This window comes from Suricata suricatta, chromosome 5 (genome assembly GCF_006229205.1).
Source record: "Suricata suricatta isolate VVHF042 chromosome 5, meerkat_22Aug2017_6uvM2_HiC, whole genome shotgun sequence".
Classification (NCBI taxonomy): Eukaryota; Metazoa; Chordata; class Mammalia; order Carnivora; family Herpestidae; genus Suricata; species Suricata suricatta.
In genome coordinates, this window is record NC_043704.1 from 94444876 (window position 1) to 94468865 (window position 23990).

Here is a 23990-nt window from a genome sequence, read left to right on the forward strand (position 1 = left end):
AATATTTTTACATTGTAGTACTTGTTTTGCTTGTTGGGGGTGTTTGTTTATTTAATACATTCCGTCAAGGACAGAAATTACATGCTGGTTTTTTTTTCTCATAGGAAGTGTGTTTTGGGTTTTTCCCTTATTATTTTCTTTACTTTTTTTTTTCTTTTCTTTTTTTGGTGGTGGGGGTGGTTATGTTTAAATGAAGTTGCTTTTACAACACCAAAGACTTAATCATCCATTTCCTACATAAAAGGTAGCTACTCTTTTGCATGGACCTCAAGTATATTGTAGTATAGAGGTGGAATTTAAGGAAAGGTATTAAGCAGGCTGTGTTTTAGCTTATGGGCAAGTAATAAATTGCATCATTTATCTTGAATGTATCATAGAAAGTAAACATTTTTAATTCGAAACCTCTCTGCCTCTCTGATTCTTCTTACCTGATCTTTAGTGTGATGTTTAGTGTGATGCTAGAGAACAATGGGAGCTACAAACTACTGAGTTTGGCTTAAAGAAGAGAAAAAGTCCTGTAAGTGGTTTTCCCTACCTCTTCCTAATTTAGAGCAGATGATTTAGTAGCAAATTATATAAAGAAGTTACCTATATACTACAAACAAATCTGTAATAACAATTCCAAAACTCACCTTACATCAACTGGACTGTAAAGTTACATTTTGCAACAACATTGTTAAACTGTGATTGATTCCTCACAGTTTAGCCCCCTGTTCTGGTGTTACTGTAAATGCTCTATTTAAAAGAGACAGTTGTGTCTTACCGGTGGCATAGAATGCCGCCCACATTCAATTGTGACAAGTTTGTGGCACTTCTTATGAACCAGGAGTTTGCAGTTGATGCACTTATATCCCTGGCGTCCAAGTCCCCATATTCGGTCGGTGCAGATAGCACAGTGGGCGCGCTGGAAAGAGTAATCCAACAGTACGTTATCAACCCAAAGAGAGTCATAATCATTTGGCAACAGTTTGCTCATAAAATAGTGAAAATAAATGGCTTTCTTCTCCAGCTCAATTCCCTTCATCATATGTAACTTTTCTAAAGCTATGATAGGGAAAAGTAAACAGAAAAGAGCTTTATTTACAAGAGTGAAATTTGCAAGCATGTTGTTGTCTAAGTTAAAGACTTTTTAGTCTTCACATAAATTCAGAGTATTGAAAATAGTAAAAGTGAATTAAACTTGAAAACCATATGGCAGAAAAAGCTATGCTAGGACTCCCAAGCAAACATAAACCTTCCGGAATGTTCAGAGGTCAAACCAAAGCCCTGCTCTCTTAAAGAGTAATATCTAAAGTAACTGTTTACTTCAAGCTTTTCGAATATTAGTGCTACTAGGAAAAGGATTTTTGGAAACCTCAGGTGGTGGCTTTTACTTATGTTAATGAACTCAGCACACGGCATTAGTTTTACAATGGAAAAGGGGTCCATATATTTGTAGTTATCAAGAGCAGTGAAAAACATGGACTCCTGGAAATAGATTTCTTTCAAACCTTGGCTCTGCCACTTACTAGCTGTTCATCTTGGGCAAGTTTCTTAATTGCCCCACACCTCAATTTTTCATCTATAAAATAGAAATATACAGTGCCTATCTCACAAGGTTGTTTAAAGATTAAATGGGTTAATATATGTCAAGCATTTGGAAAAGCACCTGGTACATAGTTAAAGCTAAATAAGTGTTTTGCAATTACTATATTCAAAACAGTGAAAATTAAAATTACAGCATTAAATGGTTTGCAAAATAAACTTTATTTTCTAGATGTCTGGAATTATATTTAAAAAGTCAACTTTCGGTGGCTCAGTTGGCTAACCATCTGATTCTTGATTTTAGCTCAGGTCATGATCTCATGGTTCATGGGATGGAGCCCCACATCAGGCTCCATGCTGACAGCATGGAGCTTGTTTGGAATAATCTGTTTCCCTCTAGCCCTTCCTTCATAAGCACATGTGTACATGCTCTCTGTCTCTAAATAAATATTTAATAAATTTTTTTACGTCTTATTTATTTTTGAGACAGAGCAACAGAGCATTAGAAGGGGCAGGGCAGAGAGACCGGAAGATACAGAACCTGAAACAGGTTCTAGACTCTGAGCTGTCAGCACAGAACCTGACATGGGGCTCGAACCCATGAACATGAGATCATGACCTGAGCCGAAGTCAGAGGTTTAACCGACTGAGCCACCTAGACGCCCCTAAATAAATACTTTAAAAATAAATAAATAAAATAAAAAGCCAACTTTCTTTTAGGTTGGGTAACCATATAATTAGTCATCCACTCTGGGGCATCTTTAAGAAAAAAGAGGCTATTAAAAATTACCTAAAGGGGCGCCTGTGTGGCTGAGTCAGTTAAGCGCTGACTTCGGCTCAGGTCATGATGTCACAGTTCGTGGGTTCAAGCTCTGAATCGCACTCTGTGCTGACAGCTCTGAGCCTGGAGCCTGCTTCCCTCCCCTCTCCCACTCACACTGTCTCTCTTTCAAAAATAAACAAACATTAAAAATTTTTTTAAATGTTTGTTTTTATTTTTGACAGAGACAGAGCATGAGCAGGGGAGGGGCAGAGAAGGAGAGAGACAGAATTCAGAGCAGCCTCCAGGCTCTGAGCTGTCAGCACAGAGCCTGATGCAGGGCTTGAACCCACAAACCGTGAGATCATGATCTGAGCTGAAGTCGGACGCTCAACCGACTGAGCCACCCGGGCGCCTCTAAAAAAATTTTTTTAATTACCTCAAAATAACAGGGATGCTACCTCAGGAAAACTGGGAATGCTGTCACCCTACTTACTCCTTTAAAAGAGAAAACAAGACTACCTCCCCTTCACAGTAATGAGGGGAAAAATTAGATATCTCAAGTTATCAACATTTAACAAACTATGGCTTACCCTGTTAAAACGCTTGGCTTGAAAAGTGTGGCCATTTGCACAGTAAAGCTTTCTCCAGCGGCGTGCACCTCTACGGTAGATGGATTCTGGAAAGAGATAAAAAGTTAAAAAAAAGAAGGCTTTTTATAATTAAGTCTGTGATTTTTTGCATGATATTCACTGCAAGAAAAAAATATTTGGAAAAAAACCTGAAAGTGAAAAACTAAAATAGATTCATCGAGGGACTAAATGAAAACAAAGCCCATGGAGTAAAAATGCTCGAATAACCATTTCGGGTTTTGTGTTTTTTAATTTTCCCTCAACTTTTATTTTGAAGTTGAAAGACTAGAACAATAAATACCTGCATCCTTCACACAGATTTACCAATTACTAACATTATGCCCCATTGGCTTTCTGCTCTATACATGTGTTTTTTTTCTTGGAATCGTTTAAAAGTAAGTTGCAGACATTTCCCTTCACCCTTAAACACCTAAATATCCATTGCCTTAAATTAAGAACGGTCCTCCTAATCTACTTAGGCACAATACCATTACCATGACTAAGAAAATCAACATTAATTCAATTGTCACCTGATACACAGCTCATATGCAAATCCCCCTATTTGTCCTCAGAGTGTCTTTCATAGCTTTCTTTTTCTCTCCAGGATTCAATCAAGATTTAAGCATTGCATTTGGTTGCTATACCTTTTTGGTCTCTTTAATGTATGCTGAAATATTCACAGTGCCATATTTGCTGTTTTTATTCTTCGTGATGACTTTTTTTTTTAACCAAGTCCAGTTGTCTTATGTTATGTCCTACATTCTGGATTTGTCTCTTTCCTCATTAGAATCAGTATTAAATACTTTTTGGCAAAAATAATATATAGGTGATATGTGTTGCTTATTGTATCACATTAAGAGATAGACAAATGTCAGATTGCTGACTCTCACTAGTGTTCAGTAAAGGCGGTGACTCCTAGTTCTCTTCATTGTAAAGGTACATTTTACTTTTTGTAGGTGCTCTATCAGGGATGTTGTGCAATCACAGGAATATTATTTTCTCCAATAATCTATTTTAAAAATTTTTTAATGTTTATTTTTGAGAGAGAGCGAGCCAGCAAGAGCCAGGGAGGGGCAGAGAGAGAGGGAGATACAGAATTTGAAGCAGGCTCCAAGCTCCGAGCTGTCAGCAAAGCCCCTGATGCAGGGCTCAAACTCATACACTGCGAGATCATGACCTGAGTCCAAGTCAGAAGCTTAACCGACTGAGCCACCCAGATGCCCCTCCAATAATCTTTAACCCGATAGTTTTTATAGTAATACTTTTTCTGAACAGATTAAGAAGTTCCACAAGATCAAATCTAATCCACTTGTGTAATTTTGGTTAAGGCATCACTATTATATACATTGTCTATTAATAGTATATTCATTGTGTTTACTATTAATAGTATATAGTGTCACTATATATACATTGTATATTACATACGTTGTCTATTATTAGTAATATTCCAAAATGAGAATTAATACTGTGGAAAGATTCCATTAGGTTTTCAAACTCATATTTGAAAGCAAATGTAGCACTTAATTTAAAATTAAGATAGAACAGACCAGTTGAAATGCTCTGATTTAGAAATCTTAAAATGGCATAATATAGAACCCTAAATATAAATGCTTTTATTTTATTTTTTATTTAAAAAAAATTTTTTTTTTGAAGGAGAGAGAGTGTGAGCAGGAGAGGAACAGAAAGAGATGGAGACACAGAATCTGAAGCAGGCTCCAGGCTCTGAACTGACTGCATAGAGCCCAATGTGGGGCTCGAACCCACAAGCTGTGAGATCATGACCTGAGCTGAAGTCAGATGCTTAACCAACTGAGCCACCCAGGAGCCCCTAAATGCTTTTATTATTATTTATCTATTCTGTTAGGAGTAACCAGAGCAGAAAGTTTCTATTAATAAAATCTTAACCTAAAAAAAAAATCCTATTTCAGAAGCTTTCATGAACTACAACTTGATATACCTTAAATTTAAACACATTAATGTTGCCGGGGAATTAAACGAGCCAAGAGACCATATTAACAGTTACTAATTTTCCTCCGTGCCCTAGTTTAGTAACATTTATTATACTGGGGGAGAAGTGGTATCAAATCCCCACCAGCAAATTTTAAAGACAGAATGTGAGCATGAAATATAGTGAAAAGTTAGGAAATGATTATTTTATCTGGAAAGTGTGTTACAGACCCATAATCAATTTGGAGATAGGATTCTGGAACTAAGGCCTGCTACTAGGGCAAGTCTTTAAAAAATGTGGACCAGACAAAGAACATAGCTAGTTGTCTCTCCAACAGCTCTGAAAAGGCAGCCTACACTGGCGTTGGTCCACCCACCACTGGAACTCCAGCAAAATAGTCTTAGCTGAATCCAAACCTCAAGTTTTCACTAGAGCTTCAAAGCTCTACTTCCTTTTATTTCTCTGTCTTCCTATATAGTATATGGCCCCCATTCAACTCTATATACAAACACTTACAGCTGTTTAAGTTTTCCTCCTCAGGGCGCCTGGCTGGCTCCATCGGTTAAGCCTCCGACTTTGGCTCAGGTCATGATTCACGTTCGTGGGTTCGAGCCCTGTGTCAGGCTCCGTGCTGACAGCTCAGAGCCTGGAGCCTGCTTCTGATTCTGTATCTCCCTCTCTCTCTGCCCCCACCCCCCACCCACTCATGCTCTGTCTCTCTCTGTCTCAAAAATAAATAAAACATTTAAAAAAATGTTTAAGTTTTCCTTCTCACCAAGCTGCATGAAGAGTCACAGAACTAAAAGTTTAGAACTATTCCACCTAATTCAAAGGAAAACATTTACCACTAATCTCTCTAAAGTCATGGATATGTGCAGAAACCACAAATGAAAATGAGTAATATCCACAGGTAATATGTTATACTAGATGTCAAAAGCAGTAACTTATGACTACGTATACGTTTGTACATTTAAGTTACATCAGTCCAAATAGTTGTTTGACAGTTACAGTTCCTCTCACTACTGGGAACCATCGGCTTAGACACTCAAAAGAAAATCCCTAACAATTTCTAACTACACATGCTCAATACTCAAGTATTTAGAAATGAAGCATCGTGTTACTTTCAAATAGTACACCAAAAAAGTAAAAATAAAACAAGCATGTTTCTTATATGTATACATCTATGCCTATGCGTGAACACATACAGATGCAGATATAGGACACAGAGAAAATGTTAATAATTGATGAATGAAGGCAAAGGGTATCTTTGTATCTTTGTTTTGTTTTCAAGGTTGTTTCAACTTCTCCATAGGTTTGAAATTTTCCAAAATTAAAAACCAGGATGAAACAGGACTTAAAATTAACTTAATTTTCTTTTCAAATGTGCAACACTTACGTCGGTAACTTGTAACTGAGGACTGCCTGGTTTTGATCTGGCAAAAGTAGACTTTAGGCAGTCGTAAAGATATTCTAAATTAGACTGAAGAATGGAAAGGAAATCAAATGGACTAAAAGTTCTATTTTTTGTTTCTTTTCACTTGTGCCACTGTATCATAAATAAATCTATCCTCAAAAATATGACATAGATACACACTCACTATCTTCTCCTGGACAGGGCATTCCAGGACGTTCTGGTACACAGGGGAAGACTGGAAGAAAAGAAACTAAAATTAATACAGCACATTTAAAAATTATACCGAATGTCAAATTCTGATATTAAAAAAATTGACCCAAATTTCAACCTGACCCTCTCCTGACACAAGACACTTAGCATATGATCAATAATAATTTTTCAAGGGGTCCATTGTACCAAGGCTATATGAAGAAGTTTTTATGAAAGTGAACATCTAAAAACAAATGCATCAGAAGCTCAAATTATTCATTCTAGTCCCTGTTAACATTATTAATTGATTTTTTTGTCCTTAGAGAAATTAACTATTTCCTTAAAATCTCTGTTGTGGTATCAAGTTTGCTACAATGAAGAATTAAAATTAAATTACAAAAATGTATACAAATACAAATATCAGCCATTACAGTTTTCAAAAGATATATATATACTAAGCTTAAGAATAAATTTACAATATTAACATGTACCCAAATCCAATAAAATATAAGTTAGAAATGATAAATTTATAAACATGTTAATTCAGGCCATTTTTCTAAAGAGACAGAATATAAAGACAAGTACATGAACTAGAGGACTAGTTGTCGTCTGTGATATACAAAAGGACAAGGCTTAATAAAGAACATGGAGTATGGGAAGCACAGTTGCTAATATATTCTGAAAAGTTAAAATATAAGCCAACTTCTGAAACCAGATCTGTGATATAAGCCAAAGTGGGGTGCCTGGGTGGCTCAGTTGGCTAAGCGTCCGACTCTTAATTTTGGCTCAGTTCCTGATCTCATGGTCATGAGATGGGACCCTGTGTTGGACCCTGTGCTGTGTGTGGAGCCTGCTTAAGATTCTCTCTCCTCCCCACTCTGGCCCTCCCCTGCTCGTGCATGCTCTGTCTCTCAAAACAAAACAAACTTAATTTAATACCATCGATCAATCACTTCTTTAAATATTCACTGTAGTTTTATTCTAAAAAGAAATGACTCAAAAAAGGGATGACTTGCTAAAATTATGCTAGGATCTCAACAAATTAGACTATGGATTCCTTTAGGAATCACTATGTCAAATTCTGAATACAGAAGACTATTAAGCTACTCACTTGAAAAAAACACTTATAAAGAGAAATACACAGGAATAGCAAGGTGTTGACTCTTTATACTTATGGGAGATTCATATTTGTTTTGAGTTTTAAAGGGTCCATCTGGTCTCCAAAATGTTACATGAAACATTGCCAGTGAATTGCAGTTAAATGCACTATATTAAGTGGGTTCTACACTACAGAAAAAATTTGAAGGGTAGCACAGTAGAATGAAAAGAATATAGATTTGGAACCAGAATACCTAGACTCTATAACTAGGTCTCTGGTGCACCAGTTACATGACGGCTGAGTTTCGTCTCTTCTTCTGTACCACAATCCAACTTGCTGGATTACCATGCCATCTCTATAACTATGTAAATAGTTTCACTGTTAACCTTCAAATAAAAGAAAGGACATTTAAGATACCTTCACTTGGGAGATCATTATTTGCATATATTATAAAACTGCAAGGGAATGACTTAGAGAATTCTACTGGGCACACAAATTTAAATTCTATCCTACACTTTGCTGTGAAAAACTGAGAGATGATCAGTGTAATACCCAAAAAGGCATACCTAAATAACAAATTTCCCAAGATTATAAGACGATTTTACTTTCTCTAGCATTTGAGAAACTGCTGAATGTGAACAATTATATTGCAATGAGGGATAGAGATTAAGAAAATGACATCAGGATGATGTTTTAAAATGGTCAAGAATAAAAAATTATAGCTCTAGAAGAGTAAGAAATGACTACTCCTTTACCATGAATCAAGAGTTCAGAATCCTTGTTTAGCTCATAAAGTCTAAAGGCTTCTTCTAACTCCAACTGAGATGATACTGTACATGGGTCTCCTAAAAAATATAAAAAGTAAAGCTCACTTTTTAAATCTTCTAAAATGTGACATTTAGTAAACAATTTCCATTACATAAAATCTTGAGCAAAATCATAGTTTCCATTACATAAAATCTTGAGCAAAAACAATTACATATATACATAGAGAAATACCTGACATGGACCAATCTTTAGATATTTAAAATTCTCTAGCTACATAACATCCATTTCTATTTCCAAAATAAATATTACATGAGGTTCATAGATACCAAATTTGATACTTATAAGCCATTTAATTCTCAATAACTCAATATGCAGTATATTCAAAAAATAGCAAACAGAATCTACCCTGACCACATTTGGATTGTCACTACAATATGGCTAATTGTCAGGGACAAGCTTTCTGATACTTATCTCTTTAAAAAAGGAAAGGAAAGTGGTTTTATTGCCACAGTATGGTCAGTTAGATGTCTCCATGTAATCAATCATTCTGTCAAAATTTTCCTTCACCTGAGAGTCTGCTCAAGAGGCTCACAGAAAGGAAGCACAGCTAAAAGTCCTCTGGATTGAGTATCAGTCCTATTTGAGTTGCTTTTTTATTTTTATTTTTTGCACAAATACTGAAATGTAACAAAATTTGGTCACACAGATCATTTTTTTTATAATAGTTTATTGTCAAATTGGTTTCCATACAACACCCAGTGCTCTTCCCCACAATGCCCTCCTCCATGACCATCACCCTCTTCCCCCCTCCTTCTCCCCCTTCAGCCCTGGGTTCGTTTTCAGTATTCAATAGTCTCTCATGATTTGTGTCCCTCGCTCTCCCCAGCTCTCTTTCCCCCTTCTCCTCCCTATGGTCCTCTGTTAGGTTTCTCCTGTTAGACCTATGAGTGCAAACATATGGTATCTGTCCTTCTCTGCCTGACTTATTTTGCTTAGCATGACACCCTCAAGGTCCATCCACTTTCCTACAAATGGCCATATTTCATTCTTCCTCATTGCCCTGTAGTACTCCATTGTGTATATATACCACATCTTCTTGATCCACTCATCAGGTGATGGACAGTTAGGCTCTTTCCATGATTTGGCTATTGGTGACAGTGCTGCTATGAATATTGGGGTACATGTTGAGCTGCTTTTAAATGTAAATGCATAGTTTTAGGAAGCTTACACACAGAAAGACAAGGAAGAAACACCTTCCTGGTCTACCAGCCAAAGCACTGAGTCATCCCTGACACATCTCCCTGAATGATGGCATTCCTCAACAACAAGTCATTTAGATCACAGTTTGGCCCTGAGCTGGGTCCTCCACACTGAAATGCTTTTGCTCATTCCTGTGGTCGCCCCAAATGTTACCACACACAAGATGCCACCAACTCTATCCAAACCTCAATCACTCTCAGTAGAGAACTATATCTGTTGCTCGAAAAAATGAAGTCATCTCCTTTCCTCCAGTCTCAAAGAAATGCGTGCCTCTGTACCCTTCTCCAACTGGGAGATTACCTTACTGAATCTTTTCATCTTATTTTCTTTAGGCCTTATCCCATTAGCACTTTCAGTTCCATTTTCATTTGTCCTTTCCTTCCACTAGCTCTTCTCAGGCACAGGCACATTTGAGTCACCCTCTCAACAATCTCCCTCACACTCTGGTTGCCATTCCATTCATTCAGTAGCCACATGTCTCAAGAGCAAACTGTAGACTGAAATTGGAGGGGGTGGGTGAGAAGAAGGGGGAAATATAGGGTGGGGCCTTTGATATTTCATTTCATACTTTTCTTTTGTAATTTTTAAACCACAGGTTTATAATATTTTAGATTTATTAGAAATAAATCTTTGAAATCTATTTATTTTGAGAGAGCAAGAGAGCAAGCACACGCACGCCCAAGCAGGAGAGAGAGGGAGAGAATCCCAAGCAGACTCTGCACTGTTGGCACAGAGCCTGACACAGGGCTTGATCTCACAAGTTGTGAAATCATGACCTGAGCCAAAATCAAGAGTCACATGCCTAACTGACTGAGCCACCCAGATGCCTCTAGAAATAACTTTTCTTGGGGCACCTGGGTGATTCAGTCAGCTAAGCATCTGACTTCAACTCAGGTTGTAATCTTGCAGTTTGTGAGTTCAAGCCCTGTGTCAGACTCTGTGCTGACAGCTTGGGGCCTGGAACCTGCTTTGGATTCTGTGTCTCCCTCTCTCTGCACCACCCCTGCTTGTGCTCTGTCTGTCTCTCTCTTAAAAATAAACATTTAAAAAAAAACTTAGAAATAACTTTTCTTAGTATTAAGAGTGATCCTACTCTGCTTTCTCCACATTCCTGTCATCCATGAATGTCTCAAAATTCTGCTATCAGGTTTTAGTCCAAATACTCTTTACTAAAACTGCTATCTCCAAGGTCATATAAAGAGCTGCTAAAATGAACAGCATCTTTTCTGTCTTTACTCTAATTGATCTTTCTATAGCATCTAACAAAGTTCCCTAGTGACCATCTGCAGAATAAAATGGCATTTAGGTTTCTAAATACCATTCTCCTGGCTTACCAGGTCCCCTTTTTAACTTTTCATTTTGGAAATTTTCAAACATATTACCAAATCTTGCTTCCCCCTATACACCCACTCACTTATTCCCTTCCACCATATCATTGTGAACAAATCCTTATATAGATTAAAATTCCTTAACATAATCACAATACCATTTATAAACCTATAAAAACAAACAAAAATTCACTATAAAATATCCAAACATGACCAAACATGACCAAAGAATAAAGTTGAACTTTTATCTTATACCGTTAACAAAAATTAACTCAAAATTGATCAGAGACTTTAAATGTAAGAATGAAAAGTATAAAACTCATGGAAGAAAACATAGGGAGGAAGCTTTATGACATTGGATTTGGCAATGATTTCTTAGATATGATATCAAAAGTACAGGCAAGGAAAAGAAAAATGACCATTTCTCCAAAGAAGACACACAAATGGCTAATGAGCACATGAAAAGATGTTCAATAGCACTCATCATTAAGAAAATGAAAATTAGGGGTGCCTGGGTGGCTCAGTCGGTTTAGCACCGACTTCAGTTCAGGTCATGATCTCACGGTTCGTGGGTTCAAGCCCTGCATTGGGCTCTGTGCTAACAGCTCAGAGCCTGGAGCTGCTTCAGATCTGTATCTCTCTTGTCCTTCTTCTCTGTCCTGCTTGTACTCTGTCTCTCAAAAATAAATAAAGATTTTAAAAAAGAAAATGAAAATGAAAATCAGCAAGATAGCACCTCATTGTGATGAGGTTGCACAGAGGGGAGAAGCGACCAGGCCAGTCTCACAGGTGAGCCTCCGTGGCACCTCAGACCCAGCAGCCACGATCATCACTGCCTGAGAGAACTCATTCATGGGGGCCCAGCAGAGCCACTCAACTCAGAGAAGTGAGAGATTATGCAATAAAGTGGGGGGACTGGGGTGTCACTTAAGCATCCGACTCTTGATTTCTGATTAGGTCACAATCTTACAGTTCCTGGGTTCGAGTCCTGTGTTGGGTTCCACACTGGGCATGGAGCCTGCTTAAGGTTCTCTCTCTCTCACCCTCTCCATCTGCCCCTCTCCCCTGTTTGCACCCTCTCTCTCAAAAAATAAAAATAAAAATAAATCATTAAAAAAATAATATAAAGTGGTGGGTTTTTTAAAGCTACTAAGCTTTTGAGATTTGTTATGTAACGAACACATTACTACCACCTTTCAAGCTGAATCCTGAAATTCTGTGAATTTTACAAGACCCACAAAAAATAAATGCCACCTCTTCTGAACAGTCTAACCTAAGGGGACAATTGTTCACATTTTATGCAAAGCCTAAAGATAATTTAATTTTTAATAATGACTTTACTGAGATATAATTCACATATCATTCAATTTACCCACTTGAAGTGTATATTGGTTGTCTGTTCACAGAGCTGTCAACTGTGGATATAATCAATTTTAGAACACTTTCATTACCTCCTCCTCAAAAAAGCTCCTTTTCCACCCAACCCTCTCCTCCTCCTACCAGACCTAAGCGACCAGTGCTCTATTTTCAGTACCTAAAGATTTGCCTTTTCAGGACATTTCATGAATGGAATCACATAATACATGATCTTTTATTTCTTTTTTCACCTGAAATGTTTTCAAGGTTCATCCATTTGTAGCATGCATCAATACTTCAGTCCTTTCTTCTTAGTGAGAAATATAATACTCTTGAATTGAAGTATTTGTATGTTTGAATAACTTCTCACGATAATTTCCTAAAAGTTGGGTTGATTGGTTTAAAGTGTGCCCATTTAAAATTTTGACTATTCCAAATTTTGGAAATACACAATTCCAAAAAGGTTATCATAAATGCAGTCAACCAAGGTATTTATCCTAAATCCCTACAAGTAATCATTAAATTTTAAACATCTTTTTAAAATTTTTTTAGGTTTATTTATTTATGTGGTAGAGACAGCATGAGTGAGGAGGGGCAGAGAGAGGGAGGGAAACAAGAATCTGAAGCAGGCTCCAGGCTCTGAGCTGTCAGCACAGAGCCCAATGGCCAGGCTCGAACTCATAAACTGTGAGATGATGACCTGAGCTGAAGACAGAGGCTCAACAGACTGAGCCACCCAGGTGCCCCTAAACATCTAATCTGACAGGTGAAAATGCCATCTTTGATTATTACTAGTTTTTGAGCATTTTTTCATTTATATATATTTTTTAATGTTTATTTTTGAGAGACACAGTGAGAGCACGGGAGAGGCAGAGAGGGAGACACAGAATCCAAAGCAGGCACCAGGCTCTGAGCTGTCAACACAGAACCCGACATGGGGCTCAAACTCATGAATTGTGAGATCATGAACTGAGCTGAAGTAGGACACTTAACTGACTGAGCCACGCAGGAGGCCCTGTTTTTTGCCATTCATGAATTAGCTACCTACACCTCTTTAAGTATATTTTTCATCTATTTCTTTTTAACCTGATTATTTTACAATCCTCCATAAATATTATAAACATCTTCTGTCAGTTGTTACCACTCTTATATATGTGATTATGGTAATTTTTCGACATACAAAATTTAGAAAAGTCTTCCCTCCTTACATTTCTTTTTTCAGAACATTCCTGTTTATTTTTCCAGATGAAATTGTCAGTTTTTTAAAAATCCTATTAGAAATTTTTGGAGGGACCATGCTCTATACATTGATATGTAAGGAGCTTGCATTTTACATGATACTTCTTCCTCACCCCATTCATTCACAGTTTTGCTTATGGCATCCAGTTGCTTTTGTTTGTTTTGTTTGATTATTAGTAATTTTTGAGTTTTGTTTTGTCATTTACACATTTTTTAATGTTTATTTTTGAAAGAGAGAGAGCGGCAGAGAAAGAGCAGGGGAGGGACAGAGAGAGAGGGAGATACAGAATCCAAAGTTTTCTTTATATGATTTCTACAAATTTCTTTAGTTTATTCCTAGATAGGGGCATCTGGGTGGTTCAGTCGGTTAAGTGTCAGACTTCGGCTAAGGTCATGATCTCATAGTTCATGGATTTGAGCCCCATATCAGGCTCTGTGCTGACAGCTCAGAGCCTAGAGCCTGCTTCAGATTGTGTGTGTGTGTGTGTGCCTCTCTCTCTCTCTGCCCCTTCCCCACTCATGCTCTCTCCTTCTCAAAAAGAAATTAACATTAAAAAAATTAAAGTTTATTCCTAGGTTAAAAACAAAATTTACATTGTTACTAATGGATGAAATCTTTTCTTCCAATATATGTTCTGATTTGAGCACTACCTACAATAAAGAAAGGTTAGTTCTCTCATATACTCACTTTATAACCTGGTATTACTGGTATCTTAAAGTTGCTAGATGAAAAATAGTGAAGTCAAAATGACTCAACCATGTTAGAGAGACAAACCATTTTTGGATTAACAGTGTATTATCAATACACTGATAATAACAAATACTGGTGGGGGTGTAGAGAACACTAGAATCAATCCTCATATACTACTGGTGGAAATGTAAAATAGTGCTGCCCCTTCAGCAGATACAGTGGTAGCTCCTTAAAAGATGAAACATAGTTACCATAAGATCTAGCAGTTCCACTCTTGGTATATACTAAAGAGAAATAAAAACCTATGCCCGCATAAAAAGTTGAAACCAAATGTTCACTGTGGTATTATAATACCCAAAAAGTGGAAATAACCCAAATGTCCATCAAAATTGAATAAGTACTGGTATGACCTGTCTACATGAGGCAAATCTATAGAAACACGAAGTAGATCAGTGGTTATCTGGGTCTAAGGGTGGTGGAAGGTAAAGAGCTTCGGGGGAAACAGGTAGTGAATGTTAATGACCATGGGGTTTCTTTTTTGGGTGACAAAATGTTTTAAAATTGATCAGAGTGATGGTTGCACAACTCTGCGAATATACTAAAAACCACTGAATTATACACTTTAAATAATAAATTATATCTCAGTGCAACTGTTTTAGAAAAATGTTTACTGCAGCATTTTTATAAAAGTGAGTCCGATAAAAAAGTAACATTCTAGTCTAAAAACAAAGTCATCTTAGCTTGCCTCAAAGAAATAACATCATTCATTTACACAAGCTCACTTTTTTAGTACAAAAATGTCTCCCATTTTGCCACATTTATGAAAGTGAAAGTCAATATAATTAATTTCATTTTTGACATAGGTTTAAAAAAAACTTTTGTTTCTACAGAAGTAGATTTAAGTGTAAGCCAAAAATAAGAAAGCAATATAAAAAATAATGAAAATTTCACACATCAATTACTGTGTAATTTATTCTTTCAGTTAGACAAACAGGCCAGTTGACTAAATTAATTCCAAATAACGAAATATACAAAGAATTCTAGAAATAGAAGGAGTCTGAAATTTAATTAACACTTCATTTCCAATTCTCCAGGTGAGGAAACCAAATACCTTTTAAATACATTCAAGTTCACCTCAGACTGTTTTTAAACAATGAGAAATATATGTATGTCACTCATATGTATATAGATGTATGTGTGTATATATATTTATCTCTCTCTACAGAGGGCTACTACCTATATTGTGAGGATGATGGGAAAAGTAAAGATCATATATTTAAAGTTAACTGATAGTATGCTTGGTGCATTAGACATGTGACTTTTATTATCAGACTTTGATTAAATGCCATCAATGGAATTAACTATTGTTAAAAGTATCATTATAACCAGGGGCGCCTCGGTGTCTCAGTCAGTTGAGCATCTGACTCTTGATTTCGGCTTAGGTCATGATCCCAGGGTTGTGGGATTGAGACCCACATTGGTCTCTGTGCTGGCCTTAGAGCCTGACTGAGATTCTCCCTCTCTCTCCCTTTGTCCTTCCCCTTCTTGCAATGCTCTCTCTCTTTCTCTAAATAACAAAAGAAGTTTTTAAAAGTATCATTATAACCTTATTTTAAAAAGTCCAACTTTCAGTTCTGCTAGACACTGTCTTTTTGCCAGACCAGTACCTGCTTGCTGTTGGTTGAAACCCAGACCAGGTAAAGTACCTGCATGCAGTATTTACCTAGCAATCGGCACTTTGGAATAATCACAAGAAGTGTGAAAACAGGAGTTAATTCCTGACATTACGTATATTCAAATCTATTTTATTTTTATTGGACTGAATGTCTGTGGTTCCAGTATTACCTTTTTGAGCCAACTGTTTAATGCCTGATAAAGCAAGACACATAACTCAGAAGTAAAACATTCCATGAAGAGTCATCATGAAACAAAGATAGGAGGAAAAGGAATTTCTGAAAGCCTACTCTATTACTAAAGTACAAATGCATATTCTAAAACAGGCATACAGCCAGAATGAGATCTGCTCAGATTAATGAATTTCAAGGCAATAAAATATGCATATTATAACCAGCAGATCAAGTCTTTTTTTTCAACGCATCTACATGTTCTTTTCACCTATAAAAAAGAAAGAACCAAATTTGGGCACTGGGCCTCAAGTATTTAATATACATGCAAGATTCAATTATTTATAAAATAACCTGACAAAATGCAGAACTGAAAGCACATATGTAACACTAGTTACATTAAATATCTCAGCATACGGCTCAGTTCAGTGCCCCACACTTGAAAGAATCTACACAGCATAGAACCAAGGTTAGCAACCCTTAACATGTGCCTGAGGTAGCCTCACAACACTGCGCTCCCTGAGGTTTGAGTCTGCCATGGATTTGGACTCATTCGGTTCCCACCAGATCTTTCCCCTGCCACTCCACCTCTGTATACTGGGTTCAGAACCCTACATACCACTCGTGAAAGTCCCTGTATTCCCTGCTCTGAAGGGCTGCATTGCTTAAAATAAAGATTTGCAAATTTTTTCCAAGAATGCTACAGTGTTTAGGTGGTCATCCTTTCAATATTAGGCCCGATCACAACAGTAATTGATTCCTGGTTTCTTGCTTCCTTTTTTCTAGGAGGGAGAAATTAGTGGTTACAGAAGCAATATGCTATCCTAGCAAGCTGCCCATCTTCAACTTCCACTTCTGGAGATGATGACGTAATATGAACTGATTTAACCCTCTACCTAAAATACAAGAAAACTATACAAAACAAGTGAAAAAAAAAAAGGTTCAAGATACTGGAAATAAGCAACAAAGGATCAACTGTAACTTAAATGTATAGCTGAACAAAACACAAAAATATTTATAAAACTACAAATAGATCCAATACCCAATAGCAAAAGGCACAATGTCCAGGATCCAATAAAATATACCCAGACATGTGAAGAAGCAGAAAATATAACCTACAACATGAAAAATAACAATCAATTAAAATTGACCCCAAATTGACAGATAAAAGAAATTTATAGAAATGGTTACTGAAAGTTATTATAATTATATCCAATATATGCTCTAAAAGCTGGAGGTATTGGGCATGTTAAGATGGAAGATATTTTAAAAGGCCCAAGCTGAACATTTAGAAATAAAAGCTATAATGTCTGAAATGAAAACTATACTAGAAGGAATTAATGGCAGATTACACATTGCAGAAGAAAAAACTAGTGAACTTAAGTACTAGTAATAAGGCTACTACCCAAAATGAAACCCAAAGAAAAGGACTGGAAAAAAATGGAGAGAACATTAGTAAGCTTTATGACACCTTACAGGGCCTAATATTCATGATAACAGCAGTCCCCTAAAGGAGGAGAAAAAAATGTTTGAAAAGATAATGCCCAAAACTTTTCCAAATTTGATGAAAACTATAAAAACCCATGGATTCAAGAATCTTAATAAATCTTAAGACACAAAACAGGAAGAAAAGTAAACTAAGGCCCAGCATGATCAAACTGCTTAAAACCAATGGTAAAGAGAAAAATCTTAAAGGCAGCCAGAGAGACACATTACATAGAAAACAAAGGTCATTGACCAGAGACAATACAAGCTAGAAGAGAGTGTACAGAATGCCAAAAAAAAATTGCTAACCTAGAATTATTTGCTCACCAAAACTACCTTTCAAAAACAAAGGTGACCTAGAGACAAATTTATAGTAGAAATTCATAGGAACAGAAAGGCAAATTCATAGAGACAGAATGTATGAGAGAAGTATGTGGGGAGGAGGAGTTAAAGGAAGGAGAGTGGGGGAGTTAATAGGTACAGAGTTTGTTTGGGGTGATAACAAAAATTCTGGATTAGAGTAGTGGGGCTATTTACACAAAACTATGAACATGCTTAATGTCACTGAGTTGTGCACTTAAGTATAAATTTTATGTTAGGTATATTTTACCACAATAAAAAAGAATTTTAAAAAAGCACAGTAGTTTTCTATGCACATGAATAGACCTCAAGACAATGCCTAGGGAAAAAAGGGAAGTTTCAGAATATGTGCTTCAGAATAATGCCATTTATATGAATTGAAAAGCACTATATTATTTATATATAGAATAGTGACAGAAAACATATCAGTGGTTTTCTGGCATGGAGGGATATGGATGAGAAAACCGTTTGATTACAAACTTAACCTATGGTAGTAGATGGCCCTTAGGAAGGGAAGGAAGACCATGTAATTGGAGATAGAAATGCCAACAAGAAGGACAGACCTTGACATAGACCAGAGCACAAGTTTGGGAATCCTGGTGCCCCATCAGGCTCATATGACCACTCTTACTTCACCTTTTTTTTTTTTTTTAAACCTCACCTTTTAACTCATCTCCATCCTACCACTGTAAGGGATTTCTCCTGGGTGAGCCCCCCTTTGATCAGTTTACCTTTCAGGTATCTGCACAGCCTGCTGTATAAATGGCAGCAGCCAGAGTTTACCGGGCAGAAAGCCTGAAGCAGAGTTGGGGCAGAGGCCAGAACCAAAAGAAATGCTTGAGTACTTCTCTAAGTCATCTAGCTGTGTTCTCTGTGGAGTACCCTACCCCTGGGAGTGCAGGAAGGCTCTCCAGTGATGACCAGGCATAGATAGTTTTTAAAAGGTATCAATTCGCAGGGGAGCCTGGGTGGCTCAGCTGGTTAAGCGTCCGACTCTTGATTTCAGCTCAGGTCATGATCTCATGGATTGTGGGATCAAGCCTTGCACCAGGCTCTGGCTTTGGAAGCCCAGAGCCTACTTTAAATGTTCTGTCTGCCCCTCTCCTGAATGTGTACACACTCTCTCTCAAACAAACAAACAAACAAAAAACAACTGGTATCAATTTCCAGATCCTCAACTTCCATGTAAACTCCTCTCTAAAAATCTTCAGCCCACGAATGTGCCTGAGGTACATTACCCCACCTCATCTCTTTTTCAAATATTTCTTTTCCTACTTAATTTTTTAAAAAAGATATTTATCTACCATATGATCCTGCCATTCCACTTTTAGACATATGCCTATGAGAAAAGGGAACATATATCTATACAGACTTATACATGATTACCAAGAGGCTTTATTCATAAGAGCCCCAAACTGAAAACAACCTCAATGTCCATCAACAGAGGAACAGATAAACAAATTGTGGTAGACCCACATAATGGAATACCACTCAGCAATAAACAGAAATGAACTACTGAAATACACAACATACATATCAATAATACTGCCAAATGAAACAAGCCAGACTAGCCCTTCCCCCCTCCAAAAAAAAGAGTATATACTGTATGACTCCATTCCTATAAAGCTCTAGAAAATGCAAACTAATCAACAGTGACCGAAAGCAAATCCGTAGGAGTGAGAGCGGGAAAGCACACGGAGACACTTGGGGGTAGTGGGTGTGGCCTCCATCTCACGCGTGGTGATGGTTTCTTGGGTGTCAAAACTCATCAGATTGTACCCTTTCAATATGTATAGTTTATTGCGTGTCAATTATGCCTCAATAAAACTTTTTTTTAAAGGCAAAAATGAAGACATGAAAAAGAGGAAAGAATTAACCAAAAGCAAACCTCTACTATAGGAAATGTTAAAAGAAGTTCTCTAAGCGGAAGGAAAATGCCAATTACAAAACAAGATCTGCTCAAGGAGTATTTAGACTTTTTTCTTCTTGATGTCAATTTTCATTGTTTAATTTTCAGGTTTGGATCCACAATACTGCTATCTAGGTAACTGACATCACACTGAACATACATTCAGTCAGAAAGTTTTCTCCTCACTGTTCCTTCTGACATGTTTACCACTTAATATACAGAGTTAATATTCAATGTGGGGTGATAGAGAAAAAGTATGAAAAATGATTTGCTTTGTTACTTCCTAACATACCAGCTAAAAGAAAATCAGATTTAAAGATGTTTGAAAAATATTGGGGTACCTGGGTGGCTCAGTCAGTTGAGCATCCAACTCTCATGGTTTGTGAGTTCGAGCCCTGCATCAGGGTCTGTGCTGAAGGCTCAAAGCTTGGAGCCTGCTTCAGATCCTGTGTTTCCCTCTCTCTCTGCACCTTTCCTACTCGCTCGCTCTCCCCTCTCTCTCTCTCTCTCTCTCTCAAAAAATGAATAAACATCAAAAAAATCTGTTTTTAATGTTTGTAAAATAGAAGAGAAGTATGTTTCCTTCCAACCTAACTATGGCTTTGTTACATCTTGACACTCAGTTGTCCCTTCTAGGAACACATCAGATTTAGTAGTGCAAGCCAGGAAGAAGTTAAAGCTCATAGATTCAGAAACACTCCACATATACTCTTTTTTTTTTTAATGTTTTTTATTTATTTTTGAGAGACAAGAGAGAGACAGTGAGAACAGCAGAAGGTCAGAGAGAGAAAGAGGGAGATACAGAATCTGAAGCAGGCTCCAGGCTCTGAGCTAGCTGTCAGCACAGAGCCCGACATGGGGCTCGAACCCACAAACCGTGAGGTCATGACCTGAGCCGAAGTTGGATGCTTAACTGACTGAGCCACCCAGACACCCCATTATATAGTCTTTATGTCAAAGAATGCTTACATGCATTTCAAATTTCTAAAGCCAACACTACATGAATTAAAGAACTAATCCAAATTATTTCCTCTCCCACTCTCTGCCAATCATCTACTTTTCCCCTCACAGTCTTTTACGAGGTGTAAATAAAATAATTTACATGTTATTGCTGAAAAATATAACAAAAAGTACAATATTTTTGGACATCAGTTCCAGGCAATTTATCCTGTAAAAAATCTCAAAAAACACATGCACAAAGATATTCTCTGCAGTAATATTTTTTATACACTACAAATAATCCAAATATCCATCAATGGAGGACTGATTAAGTAATGTACAACCACATTCTATAAACCACGTTTCACAAATCTATATACACTGATATAGAAAGATATCCACAGATGTTAAGGGGAAAAGTGAGTTAAATAATAGCTTATACAACATTTGGCTACTTGTAAGAAAGAAAAAACATGTTACCCTATCCCTTCTAGTTGTACATTCACAGAAAAAGACATCGTCAATTTGTTGATAGCGGCTATTAGAGAGATCTGAGGATCCTCAGAGACACTTTTTCCTTTAAACAAATCAATATTTTTGTCAACTTGCACTATTTCTTGTATTTTTTTATTCTAGAGAGAGAGAAAGCACAAGCCGGAGAGAGAGGCAGAGGTCATTATCTCGTGGTTTGTGAGTTCAAGTCCTTATCAGGCTCTGCAGTGCAAGGCCTGCTTGGGATTCTCTCTCCCACTCCGCTCCTCCTCTCACCTCACCTCATGCAAATGCACAAGCACGTTCTGTCTCTCAAAATAAATAAACTTAAGAAAAAAAGAAGCGTAGAAAATACTTAATATTTGGTTGTAAATATAAAAAAACACATCCTGGGGCACCTGGGTGGCTCAGTCAATTAAGCGATCGACTTCGACTCAGGTCATGATCCACACCTTATGAGTTCAAGCCCTGCATCAGGCTCTGTGCTGAATGCTCGGAGTCTGAAGCCTGCTTCAGATTCTGTGTCTGCCTCTCTCCCTTTCTCTCTCTGCCCCTCCCCCACTTGCCCTTTGTCTCTCCCTCTCTCTCTCTCAAAAATAAATAGAGGTGCCTGGGTGGCTCAGTCAGTTGAGCGTCCGGCTTCGGCTCAGGTCATGATCTTATAGTTAGTGGGTTCGAGCCCCGTATCAGGCTCTCTGCTGACAGCTAGCTCAGAGCCTGGAGCCTGCCTCAGATTCTGTGTCCCCCTCTGTCTGACTCTCCCCTGTTCAGGCTGTCTCTCTCTCTCTCTCAAAAATAAATAAAACATTAAAAAAAATAAAAAATAAATATTAAAAAAATCTTTTTAAAGCACAACCTTATGGAAAAACAGTCACAACCAAAATATGATGAACTAAAATCATTTATCATTCTCTGCCCCATATTCTTTCTTCATATGAGAAGGGAGGTATAATTGTTACAAAATTACTATTCATTCTAAAATGTTTAGTTAGATTAAGGAAACCAGTTTTTCCACCAGCACTTCAAAACAAATCAGTAAAACTGGTTTTAAACACAAGGAAAAAGAATGGTTGTTATAAATCTATTTAAAGAAATGAAGCAAGCTTATGATCATTACTTGCTCTAATATAAAATCCCACAATTAAAAGCTTAGCTTCTAGAAAGTGTTTCTCATAAACCAGAGAAATTATAGGCCTGTCTTCCACTGATTCTAGAGAGAAGTTTTTCTCCAGATAAGCAAACCCCAATGCTTACATGGCTAAAAATAAAGGTAACACAATTACAACTGAAAAATAATTGCAAGGAGCTCAAAAATAATTACTATTGGCTCTATATACCTAAAATTAAGAAAAGCCTGGTATCAGAATTAACCAGGGTAAGAAGGATCACATGGGAATCAACACACCTTAATAGAAAGTTTAACCTTTTACTTGAATGAGGCTATAGTTTTGTAAAATTAGGACACTTAATAGCTATTTAGAGAGAAAGAACTTTGAATTCCATTATAAAAGGGTAAGACGGTTCATCAGAGAATTAATTTAATTTACTGAGTTAATCTGTTAATTAAAATATGCTATTATGTTAAGAAAAAATAGAATAAACCACAACTCTCCAAGCTTAAATCTCTAATAACGAACATATAACTACACTGTGGAAAGGCTTGCTGTACAATTGTACAAAGTCTTCTGTACAATTCGCAAATGTTTTCTGAGCGTACTGTTACTGAGCAGTTCTCCAGGCCTTGGAGCTCCATGACGAAGACAAGAACTCTCTTCTCATGGAGCTTACATTCTACCATAGAAATAAGATAAAGTGAAAACGAGTGAAAGGCTTCTTAGAGACAGGACATTTGAGTGACCTGAATGACAGAAAAGAAACAGCCATGTAACAATCTGGGAACAGAGCTTCCCAGGTAAAGACAATACAACATGTAAGAGTACAAGAAAAAATGTTAATGGATCATCTCTAAGTCAACTTCTTTTAGTAAAATGCATTATCTGTGATTCCTACATACACTAATTTGAACACCACCAGCTGAAAAAATCCTAAGTGGCAAATAAATGGCATGAAATGATCAGAACAGAATTAAAATGAGAATAGCACTGGGGTGCCTGGCTAGTTCAGTTGCTAGAGTATGAGACTCTTGATCTTGGGGTTGTGAGTTCAAGCGCCACATTGAGTGTAGAGCTTACTTTAAAAAAATGAGAATAACATTAGTTTATGATAATAATCAAACTATTGATGATAACGATACTGTATGTACTGTGCTAAATTATACAGTCTTGTTTTCAGACTCAAGATATACTGTGAGATATTTTCACCATTTTTTTAAATGTTTTTTATTTATTTTTGAGAAACAGAGAGAGACAGCGTGAGCAGAGGAGGGTCACAGAGAGAGGGAGACACAGAATCCAAAGCAGGCTCCAGGCTCTGAGCTAGCTGTCAGCACAGAGCTTGATACAGGGCTTGAACCCACGAACCGTGAGATCATGACCTGGGCTGAAGCCAGACGCTTAACTGACTGAGTCACCCAGGCGCCCCTATCCTCACCATTTAGAATTAACAATATTCAAACTAACCTTGTGACAGGTCAAAAAGTGGTTGAATAAAGATAATCAGTCTTACCCTTAAATTATACAAAATTTAAAAGACCAAGTTAGTCTTTCACCAGATTCCAAAAAATAAAGTTAAATTCATAATATCTGAGGTTAGTAAGAGCAAGAGCAAAGGGATGCTCTCATTCAACGTAGTTG

The 23990-nt window shown here is 37.1% G+C and overlaps 1 protein-coding gene across 6 annotated transcripts in view; it reads right to left on the minus strand.

The window, feature by feature from the left end:
- The window catches only part of PRKCI (protein kinase C iota), a 90313-nt gene that overhangs the window by 28334 nt on the left and 37989 nt on the right, over positions 1 to 23990 (minus strand). For 5 of the 6 annotated variants that reach the window (XM_029939908.1, XM_029939907.1, XM_029939909.1 and 2 more), the window contains 4 exons: positions 8322 to 8411; positions 6463 to 6513; positions 2878 to 2963; positions 764 to 904 (listed from right to left, as the gene is read on the minus strand). In XM_029939908.1, the coding sequence (XP_029795768.1) occupies positions 764 to 904; positions 2878 to 2963; positions 6463 to 6513; positions 8322 to 8411 (368 nt within the window). Of the gene's footprint in view, positions 1 to 763; positions 905 to 2877; positions 2964 to 6462; positions 6514 to 7819; positions 7886 to 8321; positions 8412 to 23990 lie in introns of those variants that run through there. The other variant, XM_029939910.1, reaches the window with a different exon arrangement.